The sequence below is a fragment of the Talaromyces proteolyticus genome, assembly GCF_021365285.1.
Source record: "Talaromyces proteolyticus strain PMI_201 chromosome Unknown BGW36scaffold_10, whole genome shotgun sequence".
Lineage (NCBI taxonomy): Eukaryota > Fungi > Ascomycota > Eurotiomycetes > Eurotiales > Trichocomaceae > Talaromyces > Talaromyces proteolyticus.
The window spans coordinates 1,172,587-1,191,922 of NW_025764286.1; the positions used below are offsets into that span (position 1 = coordinate 1,172,587).

Genomic DNA, 19,336 nt, shown 5'->3' on the forward strand with positions numbered 1-19,336 from the left:
TCAGCCTCATCTATTTAATGACGAACGGAAGCCATTTTGAACGCGCTGACAAGAACTATTACAATGGTTGACCCCTTCTCCATCATCTCAACACTGGATATTTGCTTCAAGTAAGTCAAGTCGTGAGTCTGCCGCTGATTCAAGTGCCAATTATTAAAAACAATCCAGATATGGCTCGATGCTAGTCGAATTGTGCTCTGCCTTTAAAAATGCGACGAGTAAAATCATCGAGCTGGTACTTCGCCTGAAGAATTATTGGATACGAGCCCAGGTCCAATTAAAAATAGTGAAAAGCATAGCGCACACACTGGATGATGAGCATCGAAAAATACAGCAGGAAACACTGGATTTGCTTGCAAGCAAACTCAAAATCGCGGTGCAGAGTATTGAGTCGGTGACCAAAAGCAAAGATTCCGATGACGAGTCGGTTACAGTCCGGGTCAAGCGATGGAAGTATGCGCTCTTTCAACAAAAGATCGAGAGCGCAATACAAGACCTGGAGCTTTGGCAGCAAATGTTTGATCCGTCGTGGTACTTGATCATAAAAGCAGCCACCCCCCAGATTGATACTGAACTGAAGATATATAAACAAACTATTCCGGCAGACGGTCAAGCTCCAATAGTATCGGCCAGATCGCTGAGATCAGCACTGGCTCCTACATCGACTCATCAACCGCCCATCTTTCTTCCTGAAACGGGTCTGGACTCTATCCAGCTAGACAGTATACCACTATGCACTGCCAAGTTTGGACGGCGAGATGAAGACATTTCAAAGGCATTGGTCGTGGAGCGAATCCATCGCTTTCCCGAAACTGACATCCGGCAGCTTGAGAAAGACGTTCGGGATTTAGCAAGGAAGCTGGCCCACTCTAGCCCCCTCGAGTTTGGCCTTCTGAACTGCAAAGGTGTGATCAAGCACTTTGAACAAGATGCATATCCTACAGGACCGTCCGCATTTACGTTTGTATTCCGCATGCCTCCTAGACTCTCCCAACCCCGAAGCCTTCGCAGCCTGCTCCAGAATACGAAGCCACCGGACTCTCTTTCAGATCGGTTCCGACTCGCCAACGAGCTTGCAAGAGCCATCAGCTACGTTCATACGTTTGGATTTGTGCATAAAAATATTCGACCAGAGACAGTACTGCTATTGCGCAGCGAAGATGCCTCCATTGGCTCCATGTTTCTTATTGGATTTGACAGTTTCCGGTCGGCAGAGGGAAAGACATTACGCAAAGGCGACTTGGCGTGGGAGCGATGTCTCTACCAACATCCGGGGCGGATAGGGCCAACCGCGAGGGAGGATTACATCATGCAGCATGATATTTATAGCCTCGGTGTCTGCTTACTCGAATTGGGTTTATGGGAGTCGTTTGTGTTGTATAGCGAGAAGGACTTGGGGTTGAGCGATGGCCAGGTTCTCACAACGAGAACCACTCCAGCGCCTAGTCTTAGATCAGACCGCTCTTCCTCATTGTATCAGGACCGTCTGCTTTCTTTGGCTCGTGGAGAACTAAGAACCATAATGGGAACTCGATACTCCGAGGTGGTGGTGACCTGCTTGACCTGTCTAGACCCGGGAAACGTTGATTTCGGCGACGAAAGCGAGTTTCAAGACGAAGATGGAATCCAGGTTGGAGTGAGATATATTGAAAAGGTTTGTGCGGCTGATACTTTATTTGGAAATGTGTTCTAATTCCAGCTTTGTAGGTCATCATGCGGCTTAACAGTATTTTTGTTTAGAGGAAGATAGAATACATTGCTTGTCATTGGCATAACTATTGGAACTGTTCAAGGAAATCCTGGCTTTTATTAGCGATTTGTAAATGTTAAGAAACTCGGGTAAGAGCTTGCAGATTGAAGGGCCCAAAAGCTTAAGCTGTATAAAAATAATACAAATGGCGGAAGATACATCTCTCTTGGGGTTTTGAGTGTATTTTGGGCTTCCGTTCCAACAACTAGTTGTCGACATAAAACTTGATAATACCATGGCTAGATAACTCTACATGTTCTCTATGGTCATGTCAATGTTGTTGCAAATAAGATAGGTCGTCGTTTCGGTGCCGTACATACTCTTTTCTTAATTTTTGTTCTTTTATAGCTTGACATGTCATTGTAAAGGTAATAGACCTTGTAGATGATAATGAATATATACCAGTTTTATGATAAGTTGCTTTTGTCCTATATATAGCGCTCAATACTAGTCCTCCGCGAATAGAAAATGGCGTATGAATACATTCATAATCATATTTTCTTTTAGGTTGTTCCTTGGTTCCTAGATCGAAATTTGGTTCTGAAATAAACTGGCTCCGGGTTTCCAATATTGGCTGTATATTCTGATTATAGTCGATCTTCTATACTAACGCTTCAACTGTCCGGTTGTGAACTGAAACGAGTCAAAGTGTTCTTTGAACCACCGTGGATGTACTTTAAACAAGATGTACCTGCACATCGTTTAGCAAAATATCTCTCAGAGCGGACGTGTCAGTTCCCTGAGCGATACACAGGGCCATTTTCGATGCTCGCAACATCGCTACTAGCGCAAATAACTTTTCTGCTGGTGCCAGGCCTTCAACTTTCCACCCAAGCGTGTCTAGGAGGTTTTCAGCTATCTGTCGTATGGGCTGCTGTCCGCCGTCCATTGCAGTCTGTTTCAGATTTGTAAACTCAAAGGTGAAGTTATTCATGGTCCGCTCCACCAGTGTCGGCATTGTGTAGAGCAAATCGCCGGCGCCAGCAACCTTGACATTAGAATCATAGCCTTGGGCATGACCGCAGATCTCTGGCTGGCGGCCGCAGTACGAGAGCCATGCATCAAGGGCCATAAGTTCCGTGAGACGAGAGCGGAGGTCCGCCGCATCTGAAGACAGGCGACGGTCAACTTGGAAGCCGTAGTCGCGCAGGAGCTCTATCTTGAATAGAGGAGCACGAAATCTCGGGAAGGAACAAGTGCTGTATGCACCGGAAATCACTGTGCCATGGTGGTGGTTGGCGCTGATACCATACGGTGGGAAGGTCGACCGACCGAGGTGCATCCATGCTAGGCCGCGTGGATGGCACTCAGAGTCGAGATAGACCGGTTGCGAAAAATTTGTTAGTATACCTAGTGAGTCAATGATTACTGCAATAGCTCCAAGGCAGACATTTGTGGAGAATTTGGTCGTCCAGGGAGTCGCAAAATATCCAGGGATCACATCGATCTGACATGCCCAAAACCAACTCATCTCGCCTTCTTCCTTCGGTGTCTCGTCTTCTCGATCATCCCATGCCTCTTCACGATCTGATAAGCTGAGAATTTCTTCAGTATGCGGTTTACTGCTGTACGACCTTTCGATTTCCTCTACGTCTGATTCAGTGAATGAGGAGTCGGAACTTCCTTCGTCAAAGCGGAAGGAATAGCTACTTCTCGAGGATTTCATTGATCCATTTTCAGAATCCCCATAGGAAGACGTGACGTTGTTACCCTTCCTCCAGTTATTATATTGATTCGATGAGGTGTTATATGAGTCCACAGAAGGTTGTTTGTCGTGAAATTCGGCATGGGGATTACTAGATGATTCAAATTTCAATGGTGTTCTCTCTCTGACAGAGTTTCTTCGATCATTCTGCGTTGGGGAGATATCAATCCTTCCTAGAGAGGGGCTATCTTCTCGTCTACGGCGACGACCTCGTGTCTCGTCAGAATCGGTCGTTCTTCTGGGCGTCCTTGAATTACGGCTACGTTCCGTTTCTCGAGATTCTGTCACAAGTGAAGCGAATCAGCTGTTGTTACAATGCAGTGGAAATTATGGGACCACACGCACCGCGGATCTCCATTGTTTTAGCAGCATATGCTTGTATCTCTTCCTTCGTGAGAACTCGAAGTACGACAACGAAATCAGGTCTCTCCTCATACCGTTCATGTCCCATATCTAAAGCCTCTGGACTGACCAGTCTGCGGTCAATTTTGGTCCATCGAGCTCCAGGCGGAATTCCTTTGAGGTTTGCATCTTTTAACGGGGCAACTCCTTCCCGAATGGGATTCGGCTCTTCGGGGAAATGTTCTCTTGGCAATTTAAGAATACCCTTTGGCGGAGGATTGGAACTCTGTGGATCTGGACTCAGTGAGTCCTTTACCGAAGCAGAACTAGCCTTTTCCGCCGGCAAAGGACTCTGCAAAGGACTCTCATCTTCATTACGCGTCTCTTCACTAGCAATCTCTTCGCTGCTAGATGGGAGGTCGATAACGCGTGTTGCAACGCCGAATCCTACTCGAGAATGCTCCCGCTTTTCGCTCTGGCTTTCAGACCCTGGACTTTTGCTTCCTGTACCCATGGTTGCTTGTTCATCGGTTCCACTATCCTGTACTACCGGAGTATCACCATACTCGATGTGCTTTTTGACCTGACGCGCTCTAACGAAAGAGCTTGAACGACTCCGTGCACGATCCATTGGCTGTTGTCCCGGCGGAGAATGGTAGGCGCCAGAATTCCCGTTGTTCTGCTTCAGGTCTATAGTGTGGCGGCGATTTGATTTTCGAGAACCCACCCTAAGACTGGAGAATGATTGCTTTGAAGAACGACTCGCTGTTCGTGGATGTCGGACTTGGCTATCTAAACTTCTGCTAGAGGCCATATAATCAGAACTTCCACGTCGAATTCGAGATTCTGACTTGGTGCGAGTGCTGACAGGCCTCCTTAATGATGAATTCCGCGATCTAGACTGACTCTCGCGGTCCAGCTGTCTTTTACGAACGACATCTTGCCATTTATGGGCATAGAACGCAGCTCTCTGTTGATCCGACCCGTATCGTGAGCGAACCCATGTTTCTAAAACAATTCTAGCAATGTTTTCCTGGTTTCCACTAAGTTCGGGGATCTCCTGATCTTCTTCATCATACCATTCTATCATAAGTTGGCTATCCAGTCGATGATTTTCTTGGTTGCCTTTCTCCTGGATCTCCGCTCTCTTTTCCTCGACATAATCTTTAATCAACCACCTCGGCTGGAGGTCCGTTCCCTTGTCTCGTCTAAATGATCGCCTACGCACTGAACCTGCGACAAGATTTCGCGTTGTCGATCGAGCTTCTACTTTGTGGGACTTCAATTTATCCATTGGCCTTGGCTTCATCTCACCCCGCTCTATCTCAGCACCGAAAGGATCAATTTTATTTTCCTGGGCATCGGTTTTACCATTATGGAATACAGCTGCCCAAGCCTTTATCCACGCGAACCGGGTTGCTTTCGCGCCTTTGATCCGTAGAGCTGGGGCCGGTCGCATGTTCTCCATATCGAGGAATACTTTCGGTGGGCTGCTCTCTAGTGGAGGGGTGTCTAAATGCCAATCACCATCAGAACGAGTCCAAAGTGTCTGATAGTCCTCGTCAGATGAGGCTCTGAGGATATTTTGCAGCTGAGGGTCCTCTTGATGAGTCTGCCGGCTGGATGATCTCGATAAGGTAAAACCTACGCTTGGTCGACGTCTAAGCCCATATATTGAAGATGGTGGTGGTGATCGGTTGCGATTCACTGGGACGATTGCGCGCTCTCGCGACCTTCGCGCCCACATGGCCTCGTCTCTCTCGATTTGCTTTCTCTCGTCTCGTGTGTAGCGAGTTCCAGCGACTACGACCTCATCCCACATGCGTGCCATCCAGGAGGGGTCGACAGTATCGTTCCCGACTGGTATGTCCTGGATTTCCTTGGCAGACAGATTCCGAGGACTGAAATGAAGCAGAGCCCCCAGTAATGGGTGCTGAGAGGAAGTGATCGTACCGATCAATCCTTGCATGGAAAGCGATTTCTCCTCGAACGACGCCTGCGTGCATTTCATCCCCGTCATAAGAGCCATAGTTACAACATCTCGCATGGACAATTGCATCGGCACGTTCGCAAGATCTGGTGGACAACGGTCTGCGTCTCCTTGGATCAGGTCGAGCACAATTGATTGTCCGCTTGACAGTTGAACCACCCGGCAGAATGATACCCACGACGCCTCTCCGGCTGAATAAGAAACCCATGATGTGCGTTGGATTTTAGAGTCTGAGTCTGTTGCATGGTCAGGGTCCAGTCCCCTACGTCTTATCTCCATCAATCCTAGATCTGGTAAGGTCCTAGGACCCTTGGCATACGATGGAATATGCGGCAATGTCGTGGGCCACAGGTCCTTGTGCAGGCTTACTTGAGGAATTGAGTATACAACGCGGAATCTGAGCTGACGCATTTCCCAGACCCGTCGTCCCTGGCCAGGCATTTTCCCAAACACGACAGAATCGCACAGACGGATAAGCTGACCAGTAACATAGTATTGCTGCAAGGCCTGGAGCATGGCAACAAACATGGCGAGGATCGCAATCACTAGAGCCGCGACGGAAGTAATTGTGGCAACATCCATTGTCACGTCCCTCTAGGGCTCATTTAATATTGAATCAGCATAGAGGTATATACAGGTTCTATATATGACTTTTTTATTCATTTATTCAGCCACCTACCCCGCCTAGGAAAGACGAGGCTGAGATGTGCTATTTGATTACATCAGCTACGCCATTCTAGTAAGTTAATGTTTTCCGATCAGTCAAGCTCATCACTTTCCCTAGGAATCCGTTATATACTAATTTAATACTACCAATTTGCCATAAAAATTAAAGAAAAAAATATCTATATATAGAGTAGCAAAGATTCATATACTTTCTAAAGTAGCTCTTGAAAACAAATGAATGTTCTGGGTGAAGCATATCCGGGATCTCCAGTCTCTTAGAGAGGCTGCGTGCAGATGCCAAGAGACCGAGTTTCTCAGTCGCTTGCAGGCAACCGAATGATGTTCTATCGTAGACCCAGTGTGGTAGTCGCGCGACTGGGTTGACTCTCTCATTCAGCCGATCCTCACTCGGCAGGTATTGACCGCAGATAAGCCAGTATTATACCTATGGATGACTCACACAAGAGCCTTCTGTCAAAATGCCGCTTAAGAGTGAGACGCGCCTTGAGGGTGAGTTGAAGTGAGCGAGAAAGTGGTACGTTCACAGCCTTTTCTCACCCTAGGGTGATCTCGGGTGATTGAGTTGCTAAGTCTCTTCCTGCATTAACTAGCATGGTTCGGATTGATATATAAATAGAAGCATTGATTCTAATTCTTGTTTTCTCTTCATTCCATCAACTATTCCATAGTCTCCAATATGATGAACTGTCGAACTTATTGAGCAGTCTGTGCTGCCAGTAAGCTTGATTGAATGTTCCAATCGGTAGTAGAATTACCCTATTTCTTACCGTCTTACCAGGTTTTAATCTACCATTATATTTCTATGTATTTTGGACAAATTTGTTAATGTTTTTCATATAAATTTTTCGTTGCTTGCATGCATTTAGACAATTATGTCTTTCATTCATGTCTCAGCATTAGCTTATTCCCTATAATCATCCTAGCCTGCATTATCATCTAGCTGTGACTCTTCATCCCTCTCAGACATATTGAAACGTCTTCAGAAAAATGCTCTTTTACAAGAGATATCCTCCATGCTAGAAGTACAAAAGATCGCCAAACTGTTCAAAATAAATAAGTGAAGACCCTCATTTACCATCTTGGATAGATATAGAGGACGGTTTTGTTTAATTACATAGAAAATGAATAAATTGAGCATGATAAACAGTGTAAACCCAGCGAAGGAATCCCACGTAACAAATTCGATGTCCCCAAGACTTGCTGTGAGATTCAGCTGCGACCGAATCTGCAGCCTACTTGCAGACTTCAGCCTGATTGCGCATTATGCAACACGATTTTACGGTATTTACCACATATTATTTGTTATGAAATCGGCCTGGAGGTTCTGAAGGGGCTTTAAGCTAATAATGTCCTCAAGAGACTGGCGATTTCATTTCTACACGTCCCACCGCCGAGCAGCGACCTACAACTTCCTGTGAACAGGATAATGTGATGAAACATCCAAACCTTTGATTATAAGTCAATGCACAATTATTCCTATCACATACGACCATAGGGTGTGGAAAACAGGGCTTCCCGTCCGCTCAGCCGTACTTAAGCCACACGCCGGCTGGTTAGTAGTTGGGTGGGTGACCACCAGCGAATCCCAGCTGTTGTATGTTTTTTTGGATTTGATCTTTCCTTACTTTTTAGCTTGATCGATCAATTTTTGAATGTTATAACTAAGAAGCAAATACAAGGAAGTGGTTATTTTACAGATTAGACTTTATGATGTGCAACCGACGGGCCATTCTACGAATCCAAATAAGAACTGGGTTGTATAGCGGGTGACCACCAGCGAATCTTATGAGAAGAGAGGCAGGTTATACTCCGGACCACCTTGGTCTCTGCATCTGGGACGAAAAACGACTTCGTTACCTTGGATTTGCATTTGGATTCTACCCGGACAGTGCCCAGACCCATGCCTGGATTCTTGCTCGGACTCGGGCCCAGACTCGTGCTAGGACTATTTGATAAATCCAAGCAACAAATTTTTTACTGTGAACTACATTTCGAGATGTTCATCAATGTGATCGTACCACCTCGACTTGTTAGTGAATTGACGCATTCGCAAATCTGCATCAAGCCTTTATTACCTAAGCAAAATGGACAGTAACCTGCCTTGATAGGGGCATTTCGAAACATCAGCGGGCCATATCGAAGAATGGTTTTAGGGGTGTCAAGATGCCATTGGAAATGTTCGGTACGGGCTGAAAAAGTTGCCACCTCACTATCATCCGCCATAGTTCAGCCCATTCCAGTTTGTTGTTATCTGGTAGGGAGGGGGGCAAACATATCGTTCCTTTAGCCTGCCAGAACTGTGTTCATACGCGTTTCGTACCATTCTTGCACTTTAACTGCCAGGCCTAACTAGTAACTCGAAAGCGACCAACTACTTGCAAAGCTCGGTTGGCACTACTGTCACTGTATTACGTAAAGAGTATAGTTTTTTTGCCTGCTAACTTTAATTCTTGCAATATGATTTTGTCTATGGTCTAAGTGGTTGAAGCTATCAGGGAGCCTATTATGATTTGTGCATCATAGGAAACCAAAACATGGATAAAAGTACCGCTACTGTTGATAATTGAACTGAAGCATTCTGCCCAAAGAGCATTTCCACGGATCATGCTATCCAAATGATGATCCACTGCATCGAAATAGCATTGGGCAAGAGGAAGCCGGTGGTGTCGCTACTTATGCTCGATGTGTCCAGGGCGCAATGTCTCACGACCACCTCATCCAGAATCTCTGGAAGCGACGGCTTGTCTGAATACTTCTTTGGGTAATGGCCGTCCCCGCCTCCTTCTAGTAAGCCTGTATGAAGGAAAGATGCCTCGCAGCGCGCCCCCCACCAACTCTATCGCGGGAATATGGGAGAGCCGTATGGCATGTATCCGAGAACTTTGGCGAGCACCAAACATATATTGACTTAAATTTCCACTCCTAGATAAGTAGCGCACAAGTGATACGCAAGGACCTGGCCAAGAGAGACATCTCCATAGCCGTCGGCTGTGATAACCTGTTCTGACAGGTTGCAGTAGCTCCAGTTGTCGCGTACTTCATGATCCAAATAGGGCTCCTAGAACAGTTTCGAAATATAGACTTTGTTGCCACAAGCAGGGACGCTGGGGAAGAAGAGAATAAACAAGCAGGATCCACTAGGGGCAGTGTGACGGCGAAAGAAATGATGCCCGAAAATAGGAGCGCGAATCCCAGGTCGATCGTACCGCCTTAATATTGGACGTATGCATAAGCAGCTGATGCGGCTTGGAGGTGGCTTGAATGACGTGGTGAGGAGAGCCAGACAGGAATGCTGAAAGCTTGCCAGACCGAGGCAGTTTGGGAGGAGACAGAAAATTGTGGGGATATGACGTGAATACATATATCTATATTGTTATGTCCAAAATGTTTCTCGAGCGCCTAAAAACACCCAATATATTTAACATCAAGATACCCCAGGACCATATAATTAGCCTTGAGCGTTGAAATATAAAGTTATGAAATATTGCATTTAGTATGGTGTTTTTGGGTGGCCCGGGCGGGCGGGAATTACAGACGAAAACTTAATGCTCAGATAATTTTTGTGGCGATGATTAGTGGTTGGCAAATTCTGGCCATGTCATCGCGCACGACTTTAAGGTGAAGCTGTAGGGAACGGGCCGCTCTCCCATAACCAAATGTCAAACCTAGATGGGGCCTGTTTATGCATACTTGTCCCAATGAGGGTGGATAAAGCTCTGATTGGATGAATCTATACTATCTGTTTTTTCCAAGGCCCGTGGACCGTGGCGAGGTCTACATTGGTCTCCTCACGCACCGATAATGACCCAGATGGGACACTACAAGAATGTACTATACACTGTCCCAACAGCTTGGTAAGGACTGTAGCCTAGTGTGAGCTGACTGGGGCCACTGTATGTACGATTGGAGTGGGGCTCAATTGACAGGCCACGAAGTTCGTGTGATCGAATTACGGTGTCAAACGCACAAATATGTGGGGGTGTAGCAGATTACGCGTGATGATCAACATATAAATATTTGACTAAAGAAAATGGCCTGATTTACTTTGAACACCACTTTCAATGGCTCCGGACCACCCTTCCCTGTTTTCTGTACTGTCTGATGCAGTTCTATGACCGGAGATGCACCCACCTTCTGCATTCATATTAGTCGTATTAACGTATTACAACAAAGGATCAGCCTTCGGAGTCATAATCGGCTGCCCAAAATAGTCTTGAAGGTTAGGTAAAATTCATTTCTTGGCATCCTCACCTTACCGCAGTTGGAAATATTAAAACGGTGTTCATTTTGCTGTGATTGTACCATGGCCATTATCCCTAGGACGCACAAGGTCGAGTTATGCTGACATTTTTGCGCAAAGCCCAAGTCGTGGGGTCAAACGCTTGCTCTCCTCGTTAGTTATTCTACGCTGATCATGGCCTAGCTGTTATCCCTTGCGCAGCTGACCACATGTCTAGTACAATGAAACCAGGATTTTTAGGTGACTCCCATCTTTGCTATTATTTAGTTCGAAAAACTTCAAGTTCATTATCAATATCGTGGCGATAAACGCATAAATTAAGCTCCATCTTCTACACCCAATTCTTCGTCATTCAGCATCACTCCTGCTCCGCAATCCATCTCAACCGACAGCCCTCCGGGTCAAGGTCCCTGCAGTATTCATCATCCTCTTCGACACATTCGAACTTCCAACTCGTCTTGGTTTCCTTTTCAGCTTGATTCCATAGTTTAGATAAAGATTCCCGGTTATGGAGAAACATTTCCTCAAAGCCTGGGGGTACATTCTTCCACATTCCAGCAGACTGACTCCCAAAATGAACACCGCAAATAATTGATCCACTACCAGGCAACACCAATTGTATCATGCGTTTTGCGGCGTTCAACTGTTTTTCCCAATTCCAAAGGTGCATAAAATACCCAGAATTGATTATTTTGATTCTTTTGGCCAGACGGCTGATTTCCGGGGTATCCTCAGCAAAATCCTGGGCCAGAAACACCGATCGAAGTTTCTGTTGATCATTGAACAGCTCAAAGCCAAGATTTATATAGTCGCGCTCGAGGTCCAGTCCGATGAGATGCTCTGCTGGTGCACCGTCTTGCACTAAGCGCCGTATATCTTGACCGAGACCGCATCCCAGGTCTAAAAACAAGTTGCCAGCCTGGATTTCCTTGAGGATCCTGTTGTAGACAGGCGAGCGGGAAAGATCTAAATGAAGGAACAAAAATTTCTGGAAACACGGATATCTCAAGATATCCCAGCCTTTCCTAGCCTAAGAATTTCAATCAGCTTCCTCAAGGGAGAATATAGGGATCATTGGTGACTCACTATGATTTTGACATGGTGTTCCATATCCTCGAGCTCTATATTCGCATACTCATGAAGTAGTTTGCCTCCATCTCCATCGAGCAGCCCGGAGATGTCTATTTCATGATCCCAGGAAGGAAAAGATACAAATCTCTGCGCCATGATAAAATGATGAATGTGACTTATTGTAAATAATTGATAGTCTTACAAGTCTAAGTTGGCTGTGCTCTCTGTATATGCCTTGAGATAGCGATATCTGATACCTAGGTACGCAATGTAGTCAATGAATGACGTAAAATGATATCAACATGCCGAAATCTTGATTGTAACCACATAGAGATATTAAATTCAACGTTGATATGCTATCATGCATGATGTACAATTACAGGGATGTATTGGTGAAATTTAAGCTTCTAGACTAGTTTCTGATTAGCATAGAAATGTATAGGCGCGCGACTTTTCGTCACAAGGTCGCAAGAACATGCAGGGCACGGTCCTCTAGGTTGAATAGGTGGTTACATATGGCATGCGGGAAGGATTTTGGTAGGTAGAGATTTGTAGCTGTGCATTATCAAAATTGCCATATCATTTCTGAATTTGAACACTGTGATGTAGTCGCACTTTACACTTTCTTGTGGTTTGATAAAATGGTGCGGTAGCTTCTGATGAGGTTTGACTATGTTGTAGAATGTGTGCTGTATGAGGTTTGTATTCTTATGGGGTATTATGGGTCACGACCCAGTACTATAGATACAGGTCTTCGGAGTATGGTGTTATATGAGCCCACTCCGGGACTCTCTAGCACTTGCTTGTTTCCCTCTCCTTCCTATACAATACTAATCCCTGTCTGCCGTGCTTCTTATAGAAAGTCTTCTGTAGCCTCAATTCTCCTGGCTGCCACATCCCGAGTCACTAACACCTCTGAGCTAAGGAAAACAAAATAATCTTTGAGAAATTTAGGTCAAGCCAAAGAAATTTGGTGTGTCTGGCGCCACAAAAGATAATCACATCCGACTACGAAGGTGATCAGCCACAATATCCCCAGCACCTCATTTCTCAAGAGACCACGTCAGAGATAACGTTACCCACCGCTAATGAGAGGCAATAATCCCACACCAACTTATCTTCTGAAACCCGTATTTTTGCCTAGCGCTATTAGTATCTGCTGGAGATGCTTGGTGATGACGCAAGGTGGCATATTGGGGAGAAAAATTCTTGATTTAGCGATGCCTTGAGTTACATGTGATCATGAAATGTTCAGAATTACCATGGTCATGGCCATGATTGTATTCAAGCCTTTGTGTAACCTCCCAAGAAAGGAACTTAGAACATCTATACGGTGTGTTTGAAGGAAACATACATAGCATATAAGAATCCTCGGCTTGGTTGTGCATATTCGAATCTGACATATTTTCATTTCAACCACGTTCAAATTCGAGCAGTGAACTTACATGATCAATTTTTAAATCTTTCCACATCAGACTTCAATACAATGAACGGCATTGCTGTCATCGGAATGGCGTGTCGGCTTCCTGGTGGAGTCAACAGCCCCAACGAGTTATGGCAGATGATCCTTGAGACGCGTGATGGCTCAGGCGAAATATCGAGCAACCGATGGGAGCCGTGGGCCAGAAGAGATCCGCGAAACCCGAATGTTTTGGAGGAGATTACAAAGAAAGGATACTTCTTGGATAATTTGGGGGATTTTGATCCGGCATTCTTTGGCGTATCGCCCAAAGAAGCGGAGCAAATGGACCCTCAACAAAGGCTTGTGCTTGAAGTTTCCTGGGAAGCCCTAGAAAGAGCAGGGGTCTCCCCAAATATTCTCTCGGGATCCGACACCGGTGTTTATATCGGGGTGAACTCTGATGATTACTCTCGCTTGCTGCTTGGTGACCTTCCCAATGTGGAGCCCTGGATGGGAATCGGCACAGCTTATTGCGGTGTCCCAAATCGTCTTTCTTATCAACTCAACTTGATGGGACCAAGCATGGCAGTTGATGCAGCCTGCGCATCGTCTTTAGCTGCGGTTCACCTCGGGAAACAGGCTATCCTCCAGGGAGAGTGCAAGCTTGCTATAGTGGGAGGCGTGAACGCATTGTGCAGCCCTGAAATGACCGCTGTTCTGGCAAAATCTGGGGCTACCTCGAAGGAAGGCATATGTCAATCCTTTGATGATGCTGCCCACGGCTATGGTCGGGGTGAAGGTGCTGCAATCATCATTCTCAAGCACCTTGACGAAGCTATCAATGACGGTGATAATATTGATGCCATTATCAAAGGGAGTGCGGTTGCTCAGGATGGACGTACCAATGGGATTATGGCTCCCAATGCAAATGCACAAGAATTAGTCGCTAGAAAAGCGCTCGATGATGCTGGAGTTGATTCCATGACGATCAACTATGTTGAGGCCCATGCCACCTCTACTGCGCTTGGTGATGTAACCGAAATATCAGCAATTTCACGAGTTTACGGAGGACCACAGAGGTCAGAAAGCCCTTGCTACATCGGCTCTGTGAAGGCCAATGTCGGTCATCTAGAAGCTGGTGCCGGTGCGGTCGGCTTGATTAGGGCAGTGATGTCAATTTCTACGGGCATTATTCCACCCCAGGCCGGATTGAAACAGCTCAACTCAAATATCAATTGGAGTGGCGCTGGGTTAAACGTCCCCCAAAATGCTCAGACCTGGCCAAATTCAAAATCACCACGCCGCGCCGGGGTTTGCAGCTACGGGTACGGGGGAACGGTTTCTCATTTGATCGTTGAGCAGTATATACCACCAGCATCGAACTGCCCGACGACACAGCTAGACAGTCCTCAGATTCTTCTGCTATCTGTGCCGCAAGAGAAGCGTATGAGTGCTACGGCAGAGAAGCTGTCTTCTTGGGTCCATGATGACGGCGAAAAATATGCCCTAGCCAGCATCGCAACAACTCTGGCGACCCGTCGGGCTCATCACAAACACCGGGCCGCATTGGTGGCAGATGACCATCATGATGCAGTTGCACAGCTCAAATCACTCGCGAAAGGTGTATCCACAGAATGGATTGCACAGAATCGGGCTTTAAGCAAAGGTACTCGCAGAGGTGTTACCTTTGTCTTTTCTGGCCATGGCTCACAGTGGGCAGATATGGGGAAAGAGTTGCTCAAGGAACCTGTCTTCCGTGATATCATAGTTTCTCTTGATCCAATTGTGAAAGATGAAATCGGCTTTTCTGCCCTGGATGCTCTTCGGAAGGGGGACTTTGAGGCCTCAGATACGGTACAAGTCCTCATCTACCTCATGCAAGTGGGACTGATGGCCATTCTTAAGTCGAGAGGCTTACAACCCGACGCTGTAATTGGACATTCGGTGGGAGAAGTAGCTGCAGCGGTTGCTGCTGGCTGTCTAACTCCCCAAGAAGGGGCCTTGGTCGTGACAAAACGAGCCAAGCTATACCAAAGATTTATAGGAACAGGGGCGATGGCTGTCGTATACAAGCCCTTTGATGAAATACAGAAAGAATTGGGCCCACGTACCGACATAGTCGCCGCAATAGACTCATCTCCATCATCGTGCGTTCTTTCCGGAGACAGACAGTCCTTGGAAACATTCTGCCACTTCTTGAATGGGCAAGGCGTCAAGTCGATGTGGGTAAAGTCAGACATTTCCTTTCACCACCCTAACCTCACAGAACTGGTTAAGCCTCTGGCCTGTTCTCTTGACGATCTAATCGCACCACGCGTACCAAAAGTTGCAATTTATTCCACATCTCAGAACGATCCATGCAGCCGGCAACCTCGTGACATTGATTATTGGTGCCAGAATATGGTCCAACCAGTGAAGCTTCGCTCTGCAGTAGCTGCTGCTGCCAAAGATGGCCTTCGAGTGTTTTTGGAAATTTCACCGCACCCTATTGTATCTCATTTTGTCCAGGAAACTTTGATGAGTTCGGAAATCAGTGATCCTGGTGTTTATCATACCATGCGTCGTCACAAGCCAGCGGAAAAAACGATTCTTTACAGCTTAGCGCAATTACATTGCCATGGCTGTGACATTAAGTGGAATACCGTGATGAAGATACCTTGGACACCTGAGGTTCCTCTCACTGGCTGGTATCACCAAATGATCTGGAAGGATGTTGAGACGACGCCATTCGGTACTGCGATGACCCACAGTGTGGAGAGGCACGCACTCCTAGGGTCACGTCTCTCTGTGGCTGGTGAAGATATTGTTACCTACTCAACCAATCTCGATAAGGAATCCAAACCTTTCCCTGGAAATCACCCTATTCAAGGGTCTGAAATAATCCCGGCCGCCGTGTTGATCAATACTTTCCTGCTCGGTACTGGGGCTCTCGAGCTCTCCAAATTTCACCTTCGCATTCCAATTTCCACTGAAAAGCCGCGAGATATCCAGTTTGTCGTAAGTCCGGGTCATGCCAAGATATGTTCTCGCCTTGTTCGTGACAATTCAGAGAGTCAGTGCGATGACAATTCGTGGCAAACCCATACGACAGGCTGCTGGTCGACCATAGAGGCTGCTGAAATGAGGGTGCCATACAAGCTTGACATTAAACTGAAGAAGGCCGTAATCGGCCAAAGGTTGTCAAACACATTCTCAGTTGATTATCTGTCAAATATCGGTGTCTCAAGCATGGGATTTCCTTGGATCGTACTCGAACATTTTGGAAATCAGGACGAGATGATCGCGCTGGTCGATGTCGCTCCTGAAGTCGATCGCACTGCCAGCCTTCCTTGGGATCCCCACTCATGGGCACCGATTCTTGATTCAGCGACATCTGTGGGGTCAACTTTGTTTGCCAGCAAGCCTAGACTCCGAATGCCATCTCACGTCGAAAGGATTTCTGTCCTGACGAAACAGGCCCCGCCAAAGGTGTGCCACCTCCATGTCAAAGCGGTGGAGAATCTTCCTTTCGCTGCTCACATAAATGTGTACAACGAGCAGGGAGACCGGCTGGTATGTATTGAATCAATGCAATTTTCAGAGCTCGAGGGTAACATTTCCTCCAATGCCGGACTGGAGAGCCTCGTGCATCAGATTGCATGGCCGCCAGCAATCTACAATGAAATGGCCTTACCATTCAGCAATATTGTGCTAATATCGAGAGACTCAGCTTTAGCACACCTTTACAGAGAGAGCCTGTCTTCCACTGTTCTCACAATCATTGTTTTGGATAATATAGGGGAACTCTTGAGTCGGATGAAAGATCTAGAGGGCGACACGGCGGTTGTATATCTTCCCACATTAGATCCAGGACTTGATTCAATCGCGACTGCAGCCTATGATCAGTCTATGGACTTGATTAATATTGCAAGGCTATCTGCAGACTCAAATCTGTCAATCAAAATCTATGTCTTGACAAACGGGGTATTTATAGGCCAGTTGACGGCTCTGGCTCAGTCGACGCTGACTGGATTATCTCGAATTATTGCTTCGGAGCATCCTGATATTTGGGGGGCTCTTATTGACCTGGAATCAACTAAAATACCCATCGAGGTCATGAAGTACGTTCAGGGAGAGGATGTTATTCGTATTTCTGACGGTATCCCTCGAGTCGCTCGATTGCGACCTCTTTCACCAAGCCAACTGCTGCCTCGATTCATGGTTCCTCAATTGTCTTCTCCTGATGGCACATACTTGATTACAGGTGGCTTGGGAGTGTTGGGCCTGGCAACGGCAGAATTTCTTGTACAACTGGGGGCTCGTCGACTTATTCTTGTTTCAAGGCGCGGGGTACCACCTCGCAAAAGCTGGCCCGCAAAGATTACTGAGTCGTCACCAATGACGCCTACACTTCAGAAGCTTCAGCACCTTGAGGCATATGGTGCAACAATCAAGACATTGGTGTTTGATATTGGCTCAAGTTCGGGTCCACAATTGTTGTCCGATGCGATTGATGCTTTGAATTTTCCTCCAATTTGTGGTGTTATCCACGCAGCAGGTGTGCTAGAAGATGAGCTCATTTTGTCTATCACAGCAAAAGGTCTAGCTCATGTTCTTTCACCAAAGGTGTCCGGTGCCATATTACTTCACCGTCTCTTTCCACCAAAGACCCTGAATTTTATGGCCTTCTTCTCCTCTTGCGGACAGTTATTTGGCTTCCCCGGGCAGGGCTCTTATGCTGCCGGTAACGCATTTTTGGACGCACTTGCAACTCATCGCCGCGACCAAGGTGATAACACCATCTCATTTCAGTGGAGTAGTTGGCGTGGAATGGGGATGTCCACAAGCACTGGATTCATCGACGCTGAATTAGCCAATAAGGGAATCACAGATATTACACGCGATGAAGCGTTGCAGGCCTTTATGCACGCCTGGAAATATGATACATCCCAAGTCACTGTTCTGAGGAGCTTGCCTATCGAACATGATGAACCAATTCCAATCCCAATCCTCACTGAGATCATCAAGCGCAAAGCCCTAGCTTCGACTCCTTCTAACGAGTCGTCCTCTACAAGAAGCCCAGCAGATTTATTGCCCCCTTCCAAAGAGGAGCGTCGGTCGTATCTTGATCATACGATTCGAGGATGCTTATCGCAGGTACTGCATCTATCTGGGCCCGAGGAGGTCGATTCAAAGGCAGTGATGAGTGATTTAGGTCTAGACAGTGTCTTAACGGTGACTCTGCGAGGGTTACTGGGAAAAGCGACGGGGGTAAACGTGCCACCGACACTGACATGGGCTTGCCCCACTGTCCTTGACTTGGTCAGTTGGTTTGAAACCAGAGCTTGAGATTGAAAGAGTAACCTCGATAGTGTGTGCCCATATACTCACTAGTAGAGATATATAGAAATTTCTACCTCACCCATTCTGTCGTATTATCCTGACTAATCAAGAATCAACTAAACCGAATCCGATTTTCATATAGGTTCAACATCTATAAACCATACAAATCAGACAAATCAAACAGATCATACGAATCAACTTGATGATCTAAGTAAGAAAAATATGCATGTTTTAAGTATAAATTTGCTATTGTTTTGTTGCATTTAGTTTTAGACCTTTAGACCACTCTAGGCTGTCATTTGGTTCGGTTCTGGTTCTATATACAGTGAACCGAAGTGGTTCAATTCATTAAATCCAGAACCATATAGTTTTTGGGCCCCATTTAGATCTGATTTGATTTAGATTTTCAGTTTAGTTTTATCTGAATATTTAAATACTAATAGATTTCCTTTAATAATATCAATAAATTTAGAATTAATTCTAACTCTTTATAGTTTTATATCCATATAATGTGAGGCCTGGCAGCAGCAAGAGCGCTGCAGGCTCACAGAGGCTTATAAGCGTGCCAACCCTGGAATTGGGCAATGGCCCAATTGCCTCAGTATTACTTTTCGGCATTTAGAGGTTGGCAGTGTCAAGGAGCCTTAGAGAGAATCAAGCAATATCTTTTGTGTAATTTTTAACATAACTTTCAATATAAGCCTACTCGGCTTCGAATAGCCTTCGGCTCGAAGCCTTCCCTAACTATATAACCAAAACCGACAACCTCTTCCCTAGTAGCCTTGCTCTATAGCATCAATATCAATCGGTGAAACTTCAACTCACCC

At 46.1% G+C, this 19,336-nt stretch overlaps 4 protein-coding genes across 4 annotated transcripts; 2 read left to right on the forward strand and 2 right to left on the reverse strand.

Annotated features, from left to right (window-relative positions):
* Positions 1 to 62: 62 nt before the first annotated feature.
* BGW36DRAFT_410172 (uncharacterized protein) lies at positions 63 to 1,909 on the forward strand (the record flags this gene model as incomplete). Its single annotated transcript, XM_046219131.1, has 3 exons — positions 63 to 110; positions 169 to 1,654; positions 1,708 to 1,909. Coding segments are annotated over 3 exons (1,567 nt in total), but the record flags the coding sequence as incomplete, so codon positions are not given.
* Positions 1,910 to 2,426: 517 nt separating this feature from the next.
* Positions 2,427 to 5,628, reverse strand: BGW36DRAFT_410173 (uncharacterized protein; the record flags this gene model as incomplete). Its single annotated transcript, XM_046219132.1, has 3 exons — positions 2,427 to 3,736; positions 3,801 to 5,388; positions 5,446 to 5,628. 3 exons carry the CDS (start codon positions 5,626 to 5,628, stop codon positions 2,427 to 2,429), a joined length of 3,081 nt encoding a protein of 1,026 aa, XP_046068881.1.
* Positions 5,629 to 11,072: 5,444 nt separating this feature from the next.
* Positions 11,073 to 11,941, reverse strand: BGW36DRAFT_399749 (uncharacterized protein; the record flags this gene model as incomplete). The annotated part of the gene is made up of 2 exons (XM_046218553.1): positions 11,073 to 11,744; positions 11,801 to 11,941. The coding sequence occupies 2 exons, from the start codon at positions 11,939 to 11,941 to the stop codon at positions 11,073 to 11,075; spliced, it is 813 nt and encodes a 270-aa protein (XP_046068882.1).
* A 1,330-nt stretch (positions 11,942 to 13,271) lies between these two features.
* On the forward strand, positions 13,272 to 18,515 carry BGW36DRAFT_430750 (polyketide synthase; the record flags this gene model as incomplete). The annotated part of the gene is made up of 1 exon (XM_046220883.1): positions 13,272 to 18,515. One exon carries the CDS (start codon positions 13,272 to 13,274, stop codon positions 18,513 to 18,515), a length of 5,244 nt encoding a protein of 1,747 aa, XP_046068883.1.
* Positions 18,516 to 19,336: the final 821 nt, after the last annotated feature.